Below are 16,162 nucleotides of genomic sequence, written 5' to 3' on the forward strand. Positions count from 1 at the left end.
CAAAGACCCCCTTGAATTGGAAACAATACTATGTACTCCGTACTATACCTAGATAGTATGTAATAGACGGAGACGCCGGAGAGCCAGGGCCCAAACCAAGTGGAGGCCTCATCCATCCTCCCACTCGGGATACGGTGTAGATACACAGTACTCCCTCCCCGGAGGATGATAGGATGGATCAGGAGTCAGAGTGATCCATCCTCATCATCCATCCACCACGCCAACGTTAGCTCTTCTGTATGGTAAATCATTCAATCCTCAAATCATCAATAATCATGAGGCCACTCACTGCCACAGTAGTATCCAAGCAAACGTGGCCACCCGCCTCCCTCCACCCTCCAAACCAACCTCCAGGTTTCCAATCCAAGCCATCATGTCGCGCTGACGGCGGATGATCTGTCGTGGCATGCTGATCGGCTACGTTGTGAAAGCCCTAATCCCTTCCTCCGTTCCTTCGAACCAGCCAAACCCCTCCCAGGGGTTTCACGATGACCACCATGGCGCCACCTGGATCCCATTCCCTGGGACTGGACTGGAGTGATTCCCGGATTCCCGGGTCCAAGTTTCGTCTAGGATGGACCACTATTCTGTTTACTACATAGTATGGCAAATGAATTCCCTCTTTGGGATAGTCCACACCTCCTAGTATAGCATCGAATTGCCACACGGGGACTCCAAGAGGGCCATCAAGACAAGGTTATCCAAGTCCCAACGGCCCCCAAGCCCATCGATCGATAAGCGAAGGATTCAGCACGAGGGGAGGAGGAGGAGGGGGGGGAAACGGCGGAGCCGAGCATTCCATCATCGGGGCCGATAGATAGATTGTTGTCCATCTTGGTACACTGCTCCGGCACTATCAGGCACGGGCTGACCTGGAGCAGAGACGCGCGTAAGCAATCATGGCTCGGTGTTGAGCGGTGATGACACCGTTACTATCGTGACTGTCTGTCATGTGTAGTCTGTACCTGTACTCCGTACAGAGTATGTATGCCTTCTATCTATCCGACAATTAGGCAACACGGACCCTGAACCAATGCAGGAAACCCGGTCGATCAAGGACAGCGTGATTTCATGCAGAGAAACAGTAACCAGAAATAACCGATTATAGCCGTGTGTGTACCTGCGCTGTTGTCCAAGTAGGTCGTACCTACATCTAACAAGTAACAATCCACCCATAGTATCATCTCCAGAGTAAGTCTACGGAGTCTACTCCACACCAATCCAATCCACACCAATCCAATCCAATCCAATCCATCTATCACCTCCAGCCAGCCAGCCATTCATCCCCATCTGCGGGGTCCAAAGATCGCCCGGCTACTAAATCATCGCCTCCATACTAGCAAATAGGTACATAAGCATAGCAAGCAATCACAATCCGCATCTGCAGGCCCCAAAAAAACGGTAAACCAGCGGTCAAACCCCCCTCCCCCCCCAAAAATTGAAAATAAATGAATACAAAAAGAGGCTGAAACCAACTGCATCCAGACTAACCATGAGTCATTTGGCGCTGGCCCGCCCGTGTAATCCCATCTATCTATTATGGTGAGGTTCTGCAGGCGCGCGCTGTTGTCGGGGATGTTATTGGATGAAGGCGATTGTCAGATGACATCCGGTACTGGAGTCTTGTGATGTGTGATGTGTTGGATGATATCATGGCGCTTAAGGCGTGCTGTGCCTGCCTGGGGGGAGATTGGGTTGGTGATGGGTCAGATAGTACAGTAGGGCGGGCATTGTTTGTTGGTGGGTGGGTGGGTGGGTTTTGTAGACAGGTACATATCTAGGCAGTAGGCATGGAGTGGAGGGGGTTGTTTATGATAGTAGTATGAGATTCATGTAAATATAGTCAGTATACGTCTAACGGTCCCTAGACACATACTCATTACTACTACTACTATGAGTAAGAGTAGATAGTAGTACCTAATGCTGCACTACTAACCAACTCCCCAAGTCCAACTAAGTTCATTCCCTTCCGATCCCCATCCCAACCCACGGAACCGAACCACTTCGGTGACATTCCGAACATGCTTGCATCATTACCCTCCCTCTCTTCTCATAATTGAGCCATCCCATCAATCCATTTATCAGTAGATAAAAAAAATCTGATACAAAACCACAATAATCAGACCCCGAGTTCCCAAATCCCATCCAACAACCCCCGACGCATAACACCACCCATTAAGGAAAAAAAAAGAAAGAAAGAGAGCAATAAATTGACACTGTCGATCCTTCGGCAACCATACAACAATACGGACTACGGTACGGTAGCCCCACTTATCTCCAACACTAATGGCCTTAGCGCGCGGCCATAGCACTTGTTCTGGTGTGGTTCTGGGTCTTCTAGGGGCGGGACTAGACTCCCTCAGGAATGGTTTGGGCCTGCCACGCCGGAGATCTGGATGGGAGTGGGGTTGGGGTGGTATTGGGGTGTATTTTCTTTTTCTCTTTTGTTTTTTTTTGGGGGTTGGGTGTATTTGGGGTGGAGGATTATAGAGAGGTATCTGTTAGGTAGGATGTTGTTGGTTGGGGTATACTGTGTAGGTTGGTTGGGTTTCTTTTGTTTTGGGGGTTAGAGGGTGGCTTGGAGAGCATAAGATGGAATTTTCTGGAAAGGTATCAGGATGAAAGGAAGAAGGATGGAGGATGGAGGATGGAGGAAGAAGGAACAGGATGCAATCTTACTAACCATGGTCCAGGCTATATGGAATACACGTGGGTGGCTTTACGGAGTATGGAGTAAGTTAGTCAGGCTGATCGGAAAAGACAGCCTATAGTAGGTAGTTAGTTGTACATCCTACGGAGTATCTATGTTGCAGACAAAGAACCAGATAGATTGTATCCTCATCCTTTTCGGTCTTTGTAGCTCATACGAACTAACCAGATGTATATTAGATGGATAGGTAGATGTATGCACGTGCTGTTGAGATACCTCGGTATGTCTTTACAATCTATACCATCTTCTTTTAGTTGGTCTATCTACTCACGGCACAACGTAGTTATGGCTACAATGTCATCTAGAGGATACCAGCTACCGTAATATCACCAGACTCCTACATGCACGACGTGGATCCATATGTACCTACCCATCCAGCATCAAATCAGCATTCGCGAAGACCGCAACTAGAAAAGTTATTTCGGGGAAACCAATGAGATGTTCCCGCCGTTGGGATTTAGGTTTGATTGACGTGTTCGATGGCTGTCACTGGGTGGAGTGAGAATGGTATTGTGGGATTGATGCATGTAGGTCCATTTTTAAGGCTTGAGTTGGTGTGACTGTTGGATGGGTGATGGGATGTGTAGGTGTAGCATGTGAAGAGAGGTACTGGGTGTTATTAACTGGAGAGTAATGTATGGTAGTAGATGGCGGTAGGTAATGAGATAGGTGAAGGAGAGAGTAATAGTTTGGGAATATCATGTTTGGCTTTGATTCCTAGGTGGAGGAAGCTCAGTTATGTTATGTATTTGCTAAGTGATGAGATATATATTTTATAGCGTACTTAGTCCTAGTCGCACAGAGACCAAACCACTTCACTTTGAGCATCGAGTATCAGGATAGATCTCGGTTCTTTTATCGAGTAGACATTCCTTGATCGACTAAAATGGTTGGCTATATGTATCTCCATATGTAGCAAACCCGTTGCATCCATCCATTCAATGAAACTAAAGTGTTGGATCTGGATATATACACGCTGCGTACTACGATATAGGATGTATATATAAACGAGATACACTTCCATACTTCCATATTCAATGACATGATTCCAGATAATCAAGCTTTGTTACGCATAACCAAACTGATACCCCCAGGAATACTCGTCGATCCTGGCAATCCTCAAAAGAAGTCCTCAGGATCCTCAATCCTTCTCATCGGACTCAGGTGGCAAGAGATTGCCCCGTGGCTTTGTGCCACCACGTAATCCGTAAATCACACTGACTGGCTCGGTGGCCGAGTTGACTATCCAATGAAGAGAAATACTGCATGGGGCAAGTTCCACTGTTGTTCGCCACAACGGAGGCGAGGGAATCCTAGGAACAAGGGCTTTGAATACGAGGTCGAGGTACGCCTGATATGCTAGACGACGAAGGATGAACTTGGAAGAAGAAGGAAGAAGTGCAGTCTTTCACCGAGACTACAAGATCGAGGATCGGTAGCTGAGGCTATGTTCCAAAGCGATCCGTACAATAGTAAGAGGCCATGACAAGCATCTTGAACCGAGCTAAGCTTTGACTCTGGTTGACTTGCTACCGACAACAATCGAGCAAAAAGTCTTTGTCTCTGACAGGGGGATTTGCTCTCGTGCTCAGAGCATAAGCTGAGAAGAACACCAACACCCACTTCACTTCCAACCCTATACACTACATAAAAACAACCATATACTCATTCCACTCACACAAGCACAAGCACAAGCAAAAGCACAAGCATCAACCTCGGCAATAATCTCCCTCTCCCACCCGTTCTAGAACCCATCGAACAAACCTCCAAGTAATATATCTCCCTCCCTCAAACCTATAGTTCAATCATCCAACGCAACCACCACCAGATCTCATCTCCGAACTCCCCTTCCCTCCATCACCACCACACAAAAATAAACATCCCACCATCTATCTCCAACAACTCCAGCTTCAGCTCCGATTCCTCCTTTCCTCGGTCTCTCCTCCTTACACAGTCTAGTTCCATCCCAAATCAATATAACCCAGGACTGTGGCTAGTTTCTCCCAAGAGTCTCATCCATATTGCGCAAGCCTCGTACCGGGGAGGAGGTCTGATGGGCTTCCACGCGCTCGCCCCACTACGCGCCGTGCCCACCCAGCCCTAGCCATGGCATGGCATGGCAGTTAGGTATCTAGTACCTATGAGTTAATATGAATGAAGCTGGGCGGAAAGCCGAGCATGGCATGGCATGGACATGGCAGGCAGGGGGCCCCGCCGCCGCCGACCGAGTCCGGATGCGTAGTGGGGACCGTCTATACAAGTGGGGAATTCCCTCGGGTGTCTAATCTCCGGTGTGTGAGGCTTGGGTGACGGGTGAGATGTACCGAGGTTCTGCCTGTTCGTTGCTCACCCACTTACTCTTTTGAGTGATTACGACGTGGGTAGGATGGTGAGAAGGTAGGTAGGTAGGTAGGTACTGGATGAATGCATGTAGGTCATAATGTAGGTAGGTGTATCATGTAGGCAGTTAGGTTTTGGAAGGTCGACACGAGGTGGATGCGAGTCATGCCGTAGTAACCAACTCATGTATGGTGGTGGTACGTCTCCAACGGCGAAGAAAGTCTCCTCCCCATGTGTCAGTCAGTGCCACTACCCAGACCGACTCGCTATATTGACCAGGATTCTGATGGTTCAAACTCGGCTAAGCATGCCATGACTCGGCCACCGTGGGTTGGTTCGCCTCCCATAGCACTCCCGAGTGGCCTCATAAGTTATACTAGGCAGATGTATTAATTTAATCGGTGGGAACCAACGATCTAGGGACCCGTTCACATGTCTCCAACGCTGACCGTCTGTTCAGTTGGTGTCCACAGTGGTCTGTCTTCACTGCACTCTGTAGTCTGTACAGTGTACTGTGCAATGCGGTTGCTTTTTCCCTCAGAAGCAAAGCACGTCAAGTGATCAGGGCCATGACGCTGCCTCGAATCAGCTGGGGTGCCATTGTTGCTATGTATAAATGATCGCCCCGACAGATGGGTATGAAAAGTACCCGAGAATTACAGACGGGCGGATTGCGCCGCCTGCCGCCCAGCCACTTTTGCGTTTGACTTTGGTGCGTCACTGTCATGTGAAAATCACCCCCAGCGCGTACGCAATCCAGCCTCTAGAGCAAAAGGAAAATATCTCCTGGCCGTGGTAAAACCGCTAACTCTAACTCAAACACATCATTCCACCTTTTTTGACTGGTGAGCGGCAGAAGCATCCTCGGTAACACCGTATGGGGACTGTACGGAGCACGGCGTCACGCTAGTAAGATACCAAGCGGCTTGTCATCAGCAAGCGTCACGATAGTGCATCGGCTTTGGTGCCAAACTCGGGAAGGGCCGACCGCAGCTGCAGGCGGAGCCGACGTCTGCCACGTGAAATGACCAGGGTCCAGACTCCAGGGAGGCCGCTAGGACCGCCTCTAGCCCCAATGTGGTTTGGAGTGTCCGACGCCCGCTCCAGCAGTTCTTAGCGAAAGGGGGTCGGTCGGTCGGCATCTTGTTCAGGGGCCGACGGGCTAAGCCCAACGCGGCCGAGGGCTTTCCAGCTCGCCAGCATCACCCGCCCACCTGAAAGTCACGCACCCACGAATCCCTACATACGTACTCATGAGGCGCCAACCCTGCAGCAAGTCAGCAACAAGGAAAGGCAAACAGAAAGAATGGCGCTTCTTTCCGATCCAAAATCTCCAGATCGGGGTCCGGTATGTCTATTTTCTAACTCCGTGACCTGTCCCACTGCCATGAGGCACGATTGACCCCTGGCTGCCTGGCTGCCTGGTCTGCGACTGTTCGTTCCCCACGAACCCACGGCGTCCCTAGTTTAGTTCCCTGATGACGATCTGCGCTCGACGCCTGGACTAACCAACGTGGCGTTCGGGGAAGATGCTGGTTCTAGACAAGTTGATACCCGTTGTTGTGCCGGCGGCTTGAGAGAAAGTAGCTTCCTCTCCAATCACAAGCTCTGGCGACCCCAATAGTGACATCTGTCACCTCCATCAACTGCCGGGTTCTAGATCTTACCTTTTTCAGCAGGGGAGTGCGATCGCTGGACGGCCGACGGCGCGACGGCGCGGCGACGTGGAATGTAGGACGGCGGGGCCGGGGTTGGGCCCAGTACTGTGTATGGGCTGATTCCCAGATAGCTCTCCTGGGCGCGGGATGAGATGGTCCTGCATGATGGCGTCCATGCGTCAGAGTCTTGGAAGTTGGCACAAAGCAGCCGGTCTGCAGATGCTGGCGATCAACCGTCTTGGTCAAGCACAGCCATCCTGTCGTGTGCAACCCCGACCGGGGGGTAATGAATACGAAGATACGACGAAAAGAAAAGAAAGCCCAGCCAAAAGCAAAACGCAAGGAATGAATGAATGACAGTGTCAGCAGCAGCAGCAGTAGCAGCAGTAGCAGCAAAAGAAGCCTCAGGCACAGATGACGATCCTCCCACTCGTGGCTCGTTGAAACCGGCACAAGGTTTCGTTTCCTTAGTTTGATCGACGACCGTCACTCTTGCCGCCCGCCTATCCTTCGGCACTGCAACTGTGACCTCGACCGCGACAAATGAAACAGACGAGTTGGTGGTTAGTGGCTGGGCGGGTGGTGCCGCCTGTCCATGTTTGCTTCTGGGGGACAAGATGGATCGACATGCGAGGCGCACCTTGACTTTCTGATGCCATGGTTGTTTGGCACGTCGGTGTAGGTTACGTATCCATCCCGCGAGAAGGCAAACCATGACGACTCGGTGGAATGGACGGAGGACTATACACAGTAGTGGTAGTAGTAGTACATAGTATCGGCAGGAGATAAGAAACCGAAATAGCAACCGGTGGGTCAGGAATGGCATAGGCTCCGACACAACCCTATTCGGAATCAATAGTTTCGAGAACAATCATACCCATAGTACCTGATCCTAATAATCAGAGATTCATTCAGTGTCCGACTCCGACGGCATGCTCCGGCCGGATGCTATTATTATTCACTTATTATTAATATCGAATGTGGTCCAGGGGGGAGCCCCGATTCTTGTTGATACCCGCGACTAAGCGACTTGCGGTAGGATGCCCGACGACTATTGGGGCGGTCAAAGCTGGAGCGTTGGAGAGCGTTGGATGATCGGCGCGCGCATCATTGTCAATCTTTATCAAGATTCGAGAGTTTATCTCGGAATCTCCCCGTCGTCCATGTCGGCACATTGCTTTGCCGAGCTGGACCGCTGGGTCGCCCTGCCTGGGTTGCTTTATTTGCTTACTTTGCTTACTGGCTGGGTTGGTTGCACTATTACTCAGACTATTTATCCCCCGCCGGCATTATGTCTTATGAACGCTAGGGGGCGACCGCCAGGAATTCATTATTATTCCATTCCCATACTATCGACTCGACAAGTACGATATGATCATGATTTATTATCATTATTATAATTAGTATTATTTTTATGACATCCCTTGGTCTGCATGAACACTTGTTTAATCATACTTTCCTGTTGTACCTATACGAAGCCCATCAAAACTAATTTTTTGGGCGCAGGAAGTCAGTCTATCACCACGTCGTGGAAGCCCCCTCGAAAAAGTAAAAACAAACGAAGTGTATGCATCCATCCAGCTTGTGAAGTCAAAGAATGCGACACCACCACAACAAGACATTGGCGGGCTGCACAGCCTGCACTGTAACTCAAGAATGCGACCGACCATTTTCCCCAGGCGCCCCCCTCCTCCCCAGTTACCGTCGGATGGAATCAACCTTAACCTCCTCCATTCCCAGCACAAACAGGGGTTTCGTTCGTCGAAATCTCCCTTTCCGGCTATGATGTGCTCTTCTAAGCTCGGGCGATTTTCCCGACAGCGCGCGCCTACGCGAAGGCTATCTACTATGTACCATCCCCCCGAGATGTGATGCAGTTGCCACTGCCGACACTCATCGATCATCATCCCATCCGGACTAGCTGGCTGTCGTATGCGCCCCCATAATATGGAGTCCATGCTTTGAAGCCAAACCATCCCTTAGGTGATCAAAACATCTGGTCCAGGGCAGGTCAAGACCTCAACAGTGCAACACGTATGCTCGCCCACTCTTTGTTTCCCGGGTCGGTTCGGGGTCGTTCTGGAACCTCCCACGCAAAATGCCTGATCCGCACCTTCCGAGGGGTGATCGCCGTCCTGTCTCGCGGTACTTCCGAGGGAGTGGATCGAGTCATGGCCGTGGCATAGTACCCCTCTCGTATACCAATTAGCTACCATGTATCGGCGAGGGTCCCGTCAAAAGCTCCCATTATTACCTAAGTGACTCTAAAGTTGCTGGCTTGATGGTGTAAAGTCGCTGCCATCGTACCTTCCTGGGTTTCATGATGAGCTTTCCATCGGATTAGCTGAAACTCAATCGGTGGCCATGGCGGGGGAATGTCTCAAAGGTTGCGTTGGGCTGTTGTTGTTCCTCCTCCTCGTCGTCGCCGGGCAAGACTCGGCAGTTTGGAACACGCAACACCAATCCCTCTCGAGTCAGAATCAGAGACAGTTCCAGTTTGTTCCGAAGCACTGCCCATCTACAAGGTCTAGTGCCTACAGCTTCGACCGTGGAATGGATGCGCAGGAACTATCGACTGAGATTAGATGGTGTCTAGATGATACTAGGGTTCGCAATCTGGAACTACTAGAGCCGCGCGAATCCATGGGAGATGTGGCCATGTGAACCTGGGACCGTGGCGAAAACCCAGCTGCCTGGACCGGACAGTGACCAGGCAATCTAATATGCTATGGGAGGCAATCTAATAGAAATAGGCTACATGGCCAGGATGCTGACCAGCCACGCCAGTGACTAAGACCAAGGCCACAGGGCTCATCCTTCTGCGCAGGAGCCGACGGGAGAGGGGGCCTAGGGCCCCTCTGATTGGTGGAGGAGGGGGAGGGGTTTAAGATGGAGAGCTTCGCTTCCACGAGACATCTTAGCCGTCTCGTTTATTAAAGTTTGGGACCACTGGGGAATCGCACATGGAATTGGGTCAAGTTTGATTATTGGCGCCTACGCGGTGGCCCTCCTGGACCTTTCAGCTTTCTCCTTGGAGGAGAACTGATGCCCCCAGTGGACTAGGGTAGGGATCCCGTTGCGAGTTACGTTACTACGACCGAGTCCGTCCCAGTTGCCAGCCGATCATTTAATTTATCTTGCAGCACCCGATGTCTTGGAGAGCGTGGGCAAATTGACTAAGGATGATGTAATCCGGCGTCGCCGACAGTTGGCACTGGCAAGTCTGGCAGGTTGATCATCCATTGTTAGGCTGGTTTTCCCCCGGGCGCATTACCGCTTTCGGCTACGGCCAGCTCGCGTTGGCAATTTTGACCATTTTGACTATTTTGGCAATTTTGTTCAATTTCGGCAAGGTCAGGCACGCTTCCGGTAATCGGCTGGGCGGTGTGTCCCGCCGCTATTCTGCCGATCGTCTCGGAAGAATAACAAAGAGCCTGGCATTATTATTCAGACTAGTATTGTAGACCATCAAAAAGCAAAACTCAACACACGGCGAAAGCAGAAAGGCGTGAAGTTTGTCAGAGGCCTCAAAATTAAAAACAGACACCACCGTACCTACAGCATCCCCCACGAGGCTGTGAAACCCCATTTATGCTCAAATTCGGATGAGTCGCTTCCGACGGATGGAGGACTGATGACTGATCTCGGATCTCCCCAATGCACACTGGAAATGCACTGATGATCACCAACTAGGTCGTCTCCATAACCCTTTCGGGCTTCGTGTGCCACTCCCGGCCGAGGCATCTCGTCTCGTGCACAGGAACCCGGCTCCAAGCCTACGAGGACCGCCCGAGAATCAAACTCTCGTCTCGCCTCGTCTATGGAAGCTTTTTAGTTTCACATCAGCCGTCAAGGACCCATGATCTGACGGTCGATCCTAATGGAAAGGAAATTGGCAGGGTATCCCAAGCTTAGTGCGCCTTCTTTGACTTCCCTCTCGGCAGTTGACTTCGGTGGTGACTTGCCCATCAGCGCTGGCGGCGACGGCGGCGGCGGATGATGATGATGACGATGATGCGCCCTGCAGTGTGTGTCCACTACTGATGCGGCCCGTATGTGGTGGTGGAGGAGGAGGAGGAGGAGGAGGAGGAGGAGGAGGAGGAAGAAGCAAAAGCGCTGGGAGCAGGCAGTATCCGGTTTTCAGACAAAGTCAATTGTCACTTTGTCCTTAGGCACCATCTCCAGCAAACGCCCTGGGTCGACGTCACTGACCAGTCACAATATCCAGAGCCGTACTGCATGCAATCTGCAGCATCCGCAGCATGGGTGATCAATCAGGGGAGTTTTTCCTGCCCTTAGGGAGAGCCTGGGCCAGTCAGATATCGCATGCATGCACTTGCCAGTAGGATGCATTGACGATGCAATTCCCCATCGCTATTTCTGGCCCTCCCGTTGGCCAGTTGTTTCTCCGTACTGCAAAGGCCAGTCACTGCCCAACAAATCTAAACTGCCCAGAAAAAAGAAACATGGTCCATACATCTCCAGACCTCTCATCTCCGGATACTGTACCCTTGAACTAGCATCGCGGCGGCCAGCAGGATCGATCGTAACCACCCGACTCCGGAAGAAACAGCATAAGAATAATCATGTGAATGGAGTGAGGCTGCTGGCCGGATGGAACTAGCTGACTTGGGGTTAGTCAGCGGCATCCTTTGCTTTTCCTGGGCTTTTTTTTCCTTCTGGGCTTCTTGTTGGCTGTCAGCGCCACGATAATCTCCGGCTCCCTCATCGCACTAAATCCCTTGGCCCCCCGACTGAAGACAGGCCAGGCTGGAAATCGTTCAGAGATTCCCTTCCTGGAGACTGGGGCTAGCCTGTGTCTGGCTAGCACCGCGTCGACCAGGAGCTGCCATCCGCGCATCGTGCCGCGACTCCGTCAGCCGGCCCCAAGGGCTTGGTCGCGCGAGGGATGGTCATCACGGAGACATTTCCCATCCCAGCAACCCAGCGAGTCATGCCTCATGATCTAGTCTAGGGGGATGGGACACTATCTACGGAGACCTCCTCCGTCCGGTGTCGTAGTGTATTGTGTAGTGTGTAGATACTATTCTTATGTGCTGGTCTGTGTTGCCGACCACGCACGCTGGTCCCAGAGTCCAGCAAAAGATCTCCGGGTGCCAATACCGTGACCCCGATTGTTTTCCAGAAAGGGATGTTTAATCGACCGCTAGAATCCGGAAGAACGGAGATGGAAAGGAAGACCAACCAGGGTTGAGATCTTGGGAGATTGGGAGCCCCCTCCCCTCAAACCGGTGATCTGAGCCATGCCGGGCCAGGGTTGGGGTTGGGATCACGGACAAGTCCCGGGAGGGATCCAAAGGGAACCAGCCCAAGGGGAGGATAGGTACCTTAGGCAGCCATTTGCCAGGATCTACAGGTCTATGGGGGGAGGATAGAGGGGGGGTAGAGGGGTAGAGGGGGGGGAAAGCTGGAAGATGAGATCAGGTTCTCAGCGGCGAGCGCAGGTGTGTGATCGTGCGGCAACGATCAGCCGTTTATGGGGCCTTGGATCGTTGTGACAGGTAAAACCAGGACGGAGCCAACCTTGGTTCCACCCCGAGAAAGATCGGCTGCTGGCGTAACTCAGTGTGTGAGAGCGATGATACTACCACCACCATCATAATAATAATCATCATCATAATAATAATCCGGCCGACGGACGGACTCCATGATCAAATGGGCGTATGATGGAGAAAGGAAAGGTGTCCGTGGATCTGCACTAGCGCCAGACTTACTGTAGCCGAGCCCCGAAAGTACCGTTGGATGCTCCATCGGCCGATCTGAGACTGAGAGAGCGTGTGCCTTCGTACGACGCAGTTACGTACGTTGCGATGGCCTTTGCCTTTGCTTTTGCTTTTCCGTCGGTGGTTCATTGTTCTTGTTCGTGATTGATGCCGCTGGTCTAGAGCCGCGGGAAGGGCAGAAAAAAAACGAAGATGAACATTACTCGTCATCTTTATTCCTCCCGGTAGGATCTATGTATAGCCCTGAAGATGATCGACTGGCTGTCTCGCTTGTTTTACCCAGTCTCATCCTGATCTGCCAGTATCTTACTTCATTCCTTTCGCCGCCCACGGTAACCATCCAGCCTTCCAGGGTTAAGGTGGTCTGGGGAGGAGAGGGAGAGGGGAGGGTGGTTAGTTCAGGTGTGGACGGTGGACAGCGGAGGAGGCGCACGTTGTTTTAGCTCTCGTTGAGCCTACCTAAAAGGATCATAACTAATGGCAAATCATCCCGGCTAAGTGTTTGGGACTCTTTGGGTCTGGGAGGGGAGGAGGAGGAGGAGGGAGGGGGGATGGAGGTTTCGGGGCTGGGTTCCATTCCCTTTTTTTTCTTTTTTTCTTTTTTTTTATTTATTTATTTATTTATTTTTTTTTAAATTTTCTGAAATTTCCTTTTTCTATTATTTCATCTCCTTCGGGAAGTGTTCCCAAAACATAAGAAAAAACCGAAACAGGAAAAATAAAAAAAAAAGGAAAAACAGAGTACCGGGCCAGTGGTCATTAATTAAGCTTTGGGACGGAGGTATCAGCCCTTGTGGAAGCGAATCGAGAAAAGTGGCCACTGCGGGCTCGGGAATATTCAATACGCTGGCGGTAACCAGGTACCTGTCTGGTGGACTGGCAGGCGGGCAGGTACCTACTTGGAACGTCCCTCACTACTACTACTACTAACAGCTAACACCGTACGTACTCATACTGGCAGCGTTAATCCGCCCTCAAATGGGGGAGGTTCGCGGCGGACTCGCCCGCCTTCTTGCTTTCTGGCTTGCTTGCTTTACTTTTTTTCTCCACTGCGTCGTCGTTTAGCACACTACCGCCGGAGTATACTCCATGCAGCTATAATTAACATTCGATTGATCCTCCTGATTTAATTATTTTGATTTTTATCCTTCTGGACTGACTGTCAACCTTGCTCCCCACTCCCATTATCCATTATCCACTATCCACTGTTCCACTCTTCGACTGCTTCCTTTCTTTCCCCTCTGCCATCCACGCGCCTTGTCTATAAACCCCGTTCTCTCTCCTCCTCTCCCCCCCCCTGTTCTCATAAACCCACCCCCACTTGTCTTTGGTACCTCGCCTCCATTGGATCTCTTATACCCCGTTTCATCCATCTTCCTCTGCTCTTATATATGCTCCTTCGGTAGCCTCCTCTCTACTACCTTTCTCTTATCCATCATTTACTTCTCTTCCTCACTCACACACCTGACCACCACCTCACCTCACCTCACCTCACCTCCATCACCTCCATCACACATCACATCACCATGGATCTCGCCAGCCTCATCTCCCACCCGGGACCAGATCCCTTCTCGACCTACAAGTCCCGCGCCTCGTACAGTCCTCCCATGGGCTCGTACAAGCGGTCGATCGAACAAACCTCGGACTCATACTTCCCCTCCGTCGCGATCTCCTACACGCGCTCCCCACAGCCTCCTCTCTCTCCTCCTGTCGAGGAACACTCGCCCAAGTGCTCTCTTCCTTCCATCTCCACTCTCCTTGAGGGCGCAGACGGCGCATCCATTCATGCAGCGAGTATGGCCCCCAACACCTAACAAACGGCCCATCTAGACCAAGGAGCCAGTGCTGACTATAGAACTGCAGAGCGGACTCGAATGACCCCTCCTTTGCAGCGCGAGGTCGACTCCCGCCCGCCGTCACAAGCATATGACTTCAAATCCAACGGCCCCCAAATCGCCTTGCCACCAACGCCCCCATTGCGTCCGGGCTCGGGCTTCCACAGCGCCAGCCACTCCCCCGCCTCCTCCATCTCGGCTGCCAGCGAAGGCAATGCCCTCAAGCGCTCCGATTCTTACTCGCAGGTGCCGGTGGCTCTGCCTAGCCCCACAGAGCGGTCGTCCATCTCCAGCCAGGGTTCCGTGCAGGGCGCTCCTTACGCTTCGCCTGCCCCCAGCGTTGCGTCTTACTCCTCCCCCATTGAGCCTTCGGCTTCGTCCGCCATGTTCTACCAACGCACGGCATCCACCACCGCCGCTCCTCTCCCAACGCCGGCACCCCAACAAATCATCTCTCCCGTGACCCCCGCCTGGCAACATCACCACTACTTCCCTCCCTCCAGCACCACGCCATTCCAGCAAAACCATGACCGCTACATCTGCCGCACCTGCCACAAGGCCTTCTCGAGACCGTCCAGCCTGCGCATCCACTCGCACAGCCACACGGGCGAGAAGCCGTTCCGCTGCACCCACGCTGGCTGTGGGAAGGCCTTCAGCGTGCGAAGCAACATGAAGCGTCATGAGCGTGGCTGCCACAGTGGTCGCCCTGTCGCAACCGCCATGGTATAAAATCCCCACGTCGGGTCCCTTGATGCGCCTTGAAGGCAGTCGAGGCGAAACAAAAAGGCCATGGGCCAATCAAACCAACCTCCCTGAACCCAGCGACCATCTGCTCTGCTTTCTTCTTTGAATGATACCCTTTTGTGCATGTTATGTATTCTTTTCTTCTATCTTCACGCACCCGGGAATCCAGGGCTAGGTGTATCGTGATGAACCCAGCATTTCTTCACTTCTTCCACCTGTGTATATTTGGATGCTTTTCCATTTTTTATTGTCCATGTGAAAAGGAGCAGGCGTCGCTGGTTTTCGGTCTGGGAATGCAAAGCATTACAAGAGAGGGGGAGAATCAAGGGTTATGGGATTATTGGAGTCTCAACTCTGGTTGGATTATGTTTTATTTTCTTTTCTCTGTTTCCTATTTTTTTTTATCTCCTTGTGTCATCATTTCCTTTGTGATGATGTGACATGACCCTGTGAACAAGACATGTTCTTATATACGATATAACAAACGCATACAGCTGTGTTGTATTTCAGTTGATGTGAAAAAAAATCATAAACTTGATGAACATAACTTGACTTTTCTCCTCCTATTCATAAATTCCGATGTAGAGATAGATGGCTAGACTTAGACCCAAAGTAAAGGATCATCATTACCCTTCCCCCCCCCTTCACCCCTCTCTTCCCTTCTTCCCCCTCTAACCATATAGTTCAGACAATACATACATACTACATCTTGTCGTAAATACCATGCCATAGTACTACAGTACACCCCATCCTATCCCAGTCCATGTAAACCATCCAGCAAAAACACCAATTCATATACAATGAAAATCCAAGCCATCGCAATCTATGTATGATATCCTGTTAGAAGCCACCAACCAACTAACCTATCCACTCGCCTTCAACTAGTTCCCGATTTGCTTTTTGCTTTTCATAGCCACATAGTAAGTACGGTTCTCCAGACCCCCGCAACCAATCATCAATAAATAAAATAGAAGGTATCATGATACTTATTCCAGCACTCCCCAAAAAAGAAAAGGAATGATATCAGAAGCGGATACACGAATATTGGCAAGAAAGGAAGGAAGGAAGAAGAAATGGGGAAGAAGAAAGAAAAGAAGTCCTTCGGACAGCTCATCATGGCCGTAATTATCA

At 51.2% G+C, this 16,162-nt stretch overlaps 3 protein-coding genes across 3 annotated transcripts; 1 reads left to right on the forward strand and 2 right to left on the reverse strand.

Annotated features, from left to right (window-relative positions):
* Positions 1-6,235: 6,235 nt before the first annotated feature.
* On the reverse strand, positions 6,236-7,015 carry BO94DRAFT_533996 (uncharacterized protein). Its single transcript, XM_025611442.1, has one exon. It carries the CDS (start codon positions 6,882-6,884, stop codon positions 6,723-6,725), a length of 162 nt encoding a protein of 53 aa, XP_025468877.1. The 5' UTR covers positions 6,885-7,015; the 3' UTR covers positions 6,236-6,722.
* Positions 7,016-8,084: 1,069 nt separating this feature from the next.
* Positions 8,085-8,878, reverse strand: BO94DRAFT_27131 (uncharacterized protein). Its single transcript, XM_025606566.1, has one exon. It carries the CDS (start codon positions 8,682-8,684, stop codon positions 8,154-8,156), a length of 531 nt encoding a protein of 176 aa, XP_025468878.1. The 5' UTR covers positions 8,685-8,878; the 3' UTR covers positions 8,085-8,153.
* A 5,100-nt stretch (positions 8,879-13,978) lies between these two features.
* Positions 13,979-15,016, forward strand: BO94DRAFT_462974 (C2H2 finger domain protein; the record flags this gene model as incomplete). The annotated part of the gene is made up of 2 exons (XM_025607998.1): positions 13,979-14,246; positions 14,316-15,016. The coding sequence occupies 2 exons, from the start codon at positions 13,979-13,981 to the stop codon at positions 15,014-15,016; spliced, it is 969 nt and encodes a 322-aa protein (XP_025468879.1).
* Between the last annotated feature and the right edge of the window lie 1,146 nt (positions 15,017-16,162).

Source organism: Aspergillus sclerotioniger (assembly GCF_003184525.1).
Source record: "Aspergillus sclerotioniger CBS 115572 chromosome Unknown BO94scaffold_10, whole genome shotgun sequence".
Classification (NCBI taxonomy): Eukaryota; Fungi; Ascomycota; class Eurotiomycetes; order Eurotiales; family Aspergillaceae; genus Aspergillus; species Aspergillus sclerotioniger.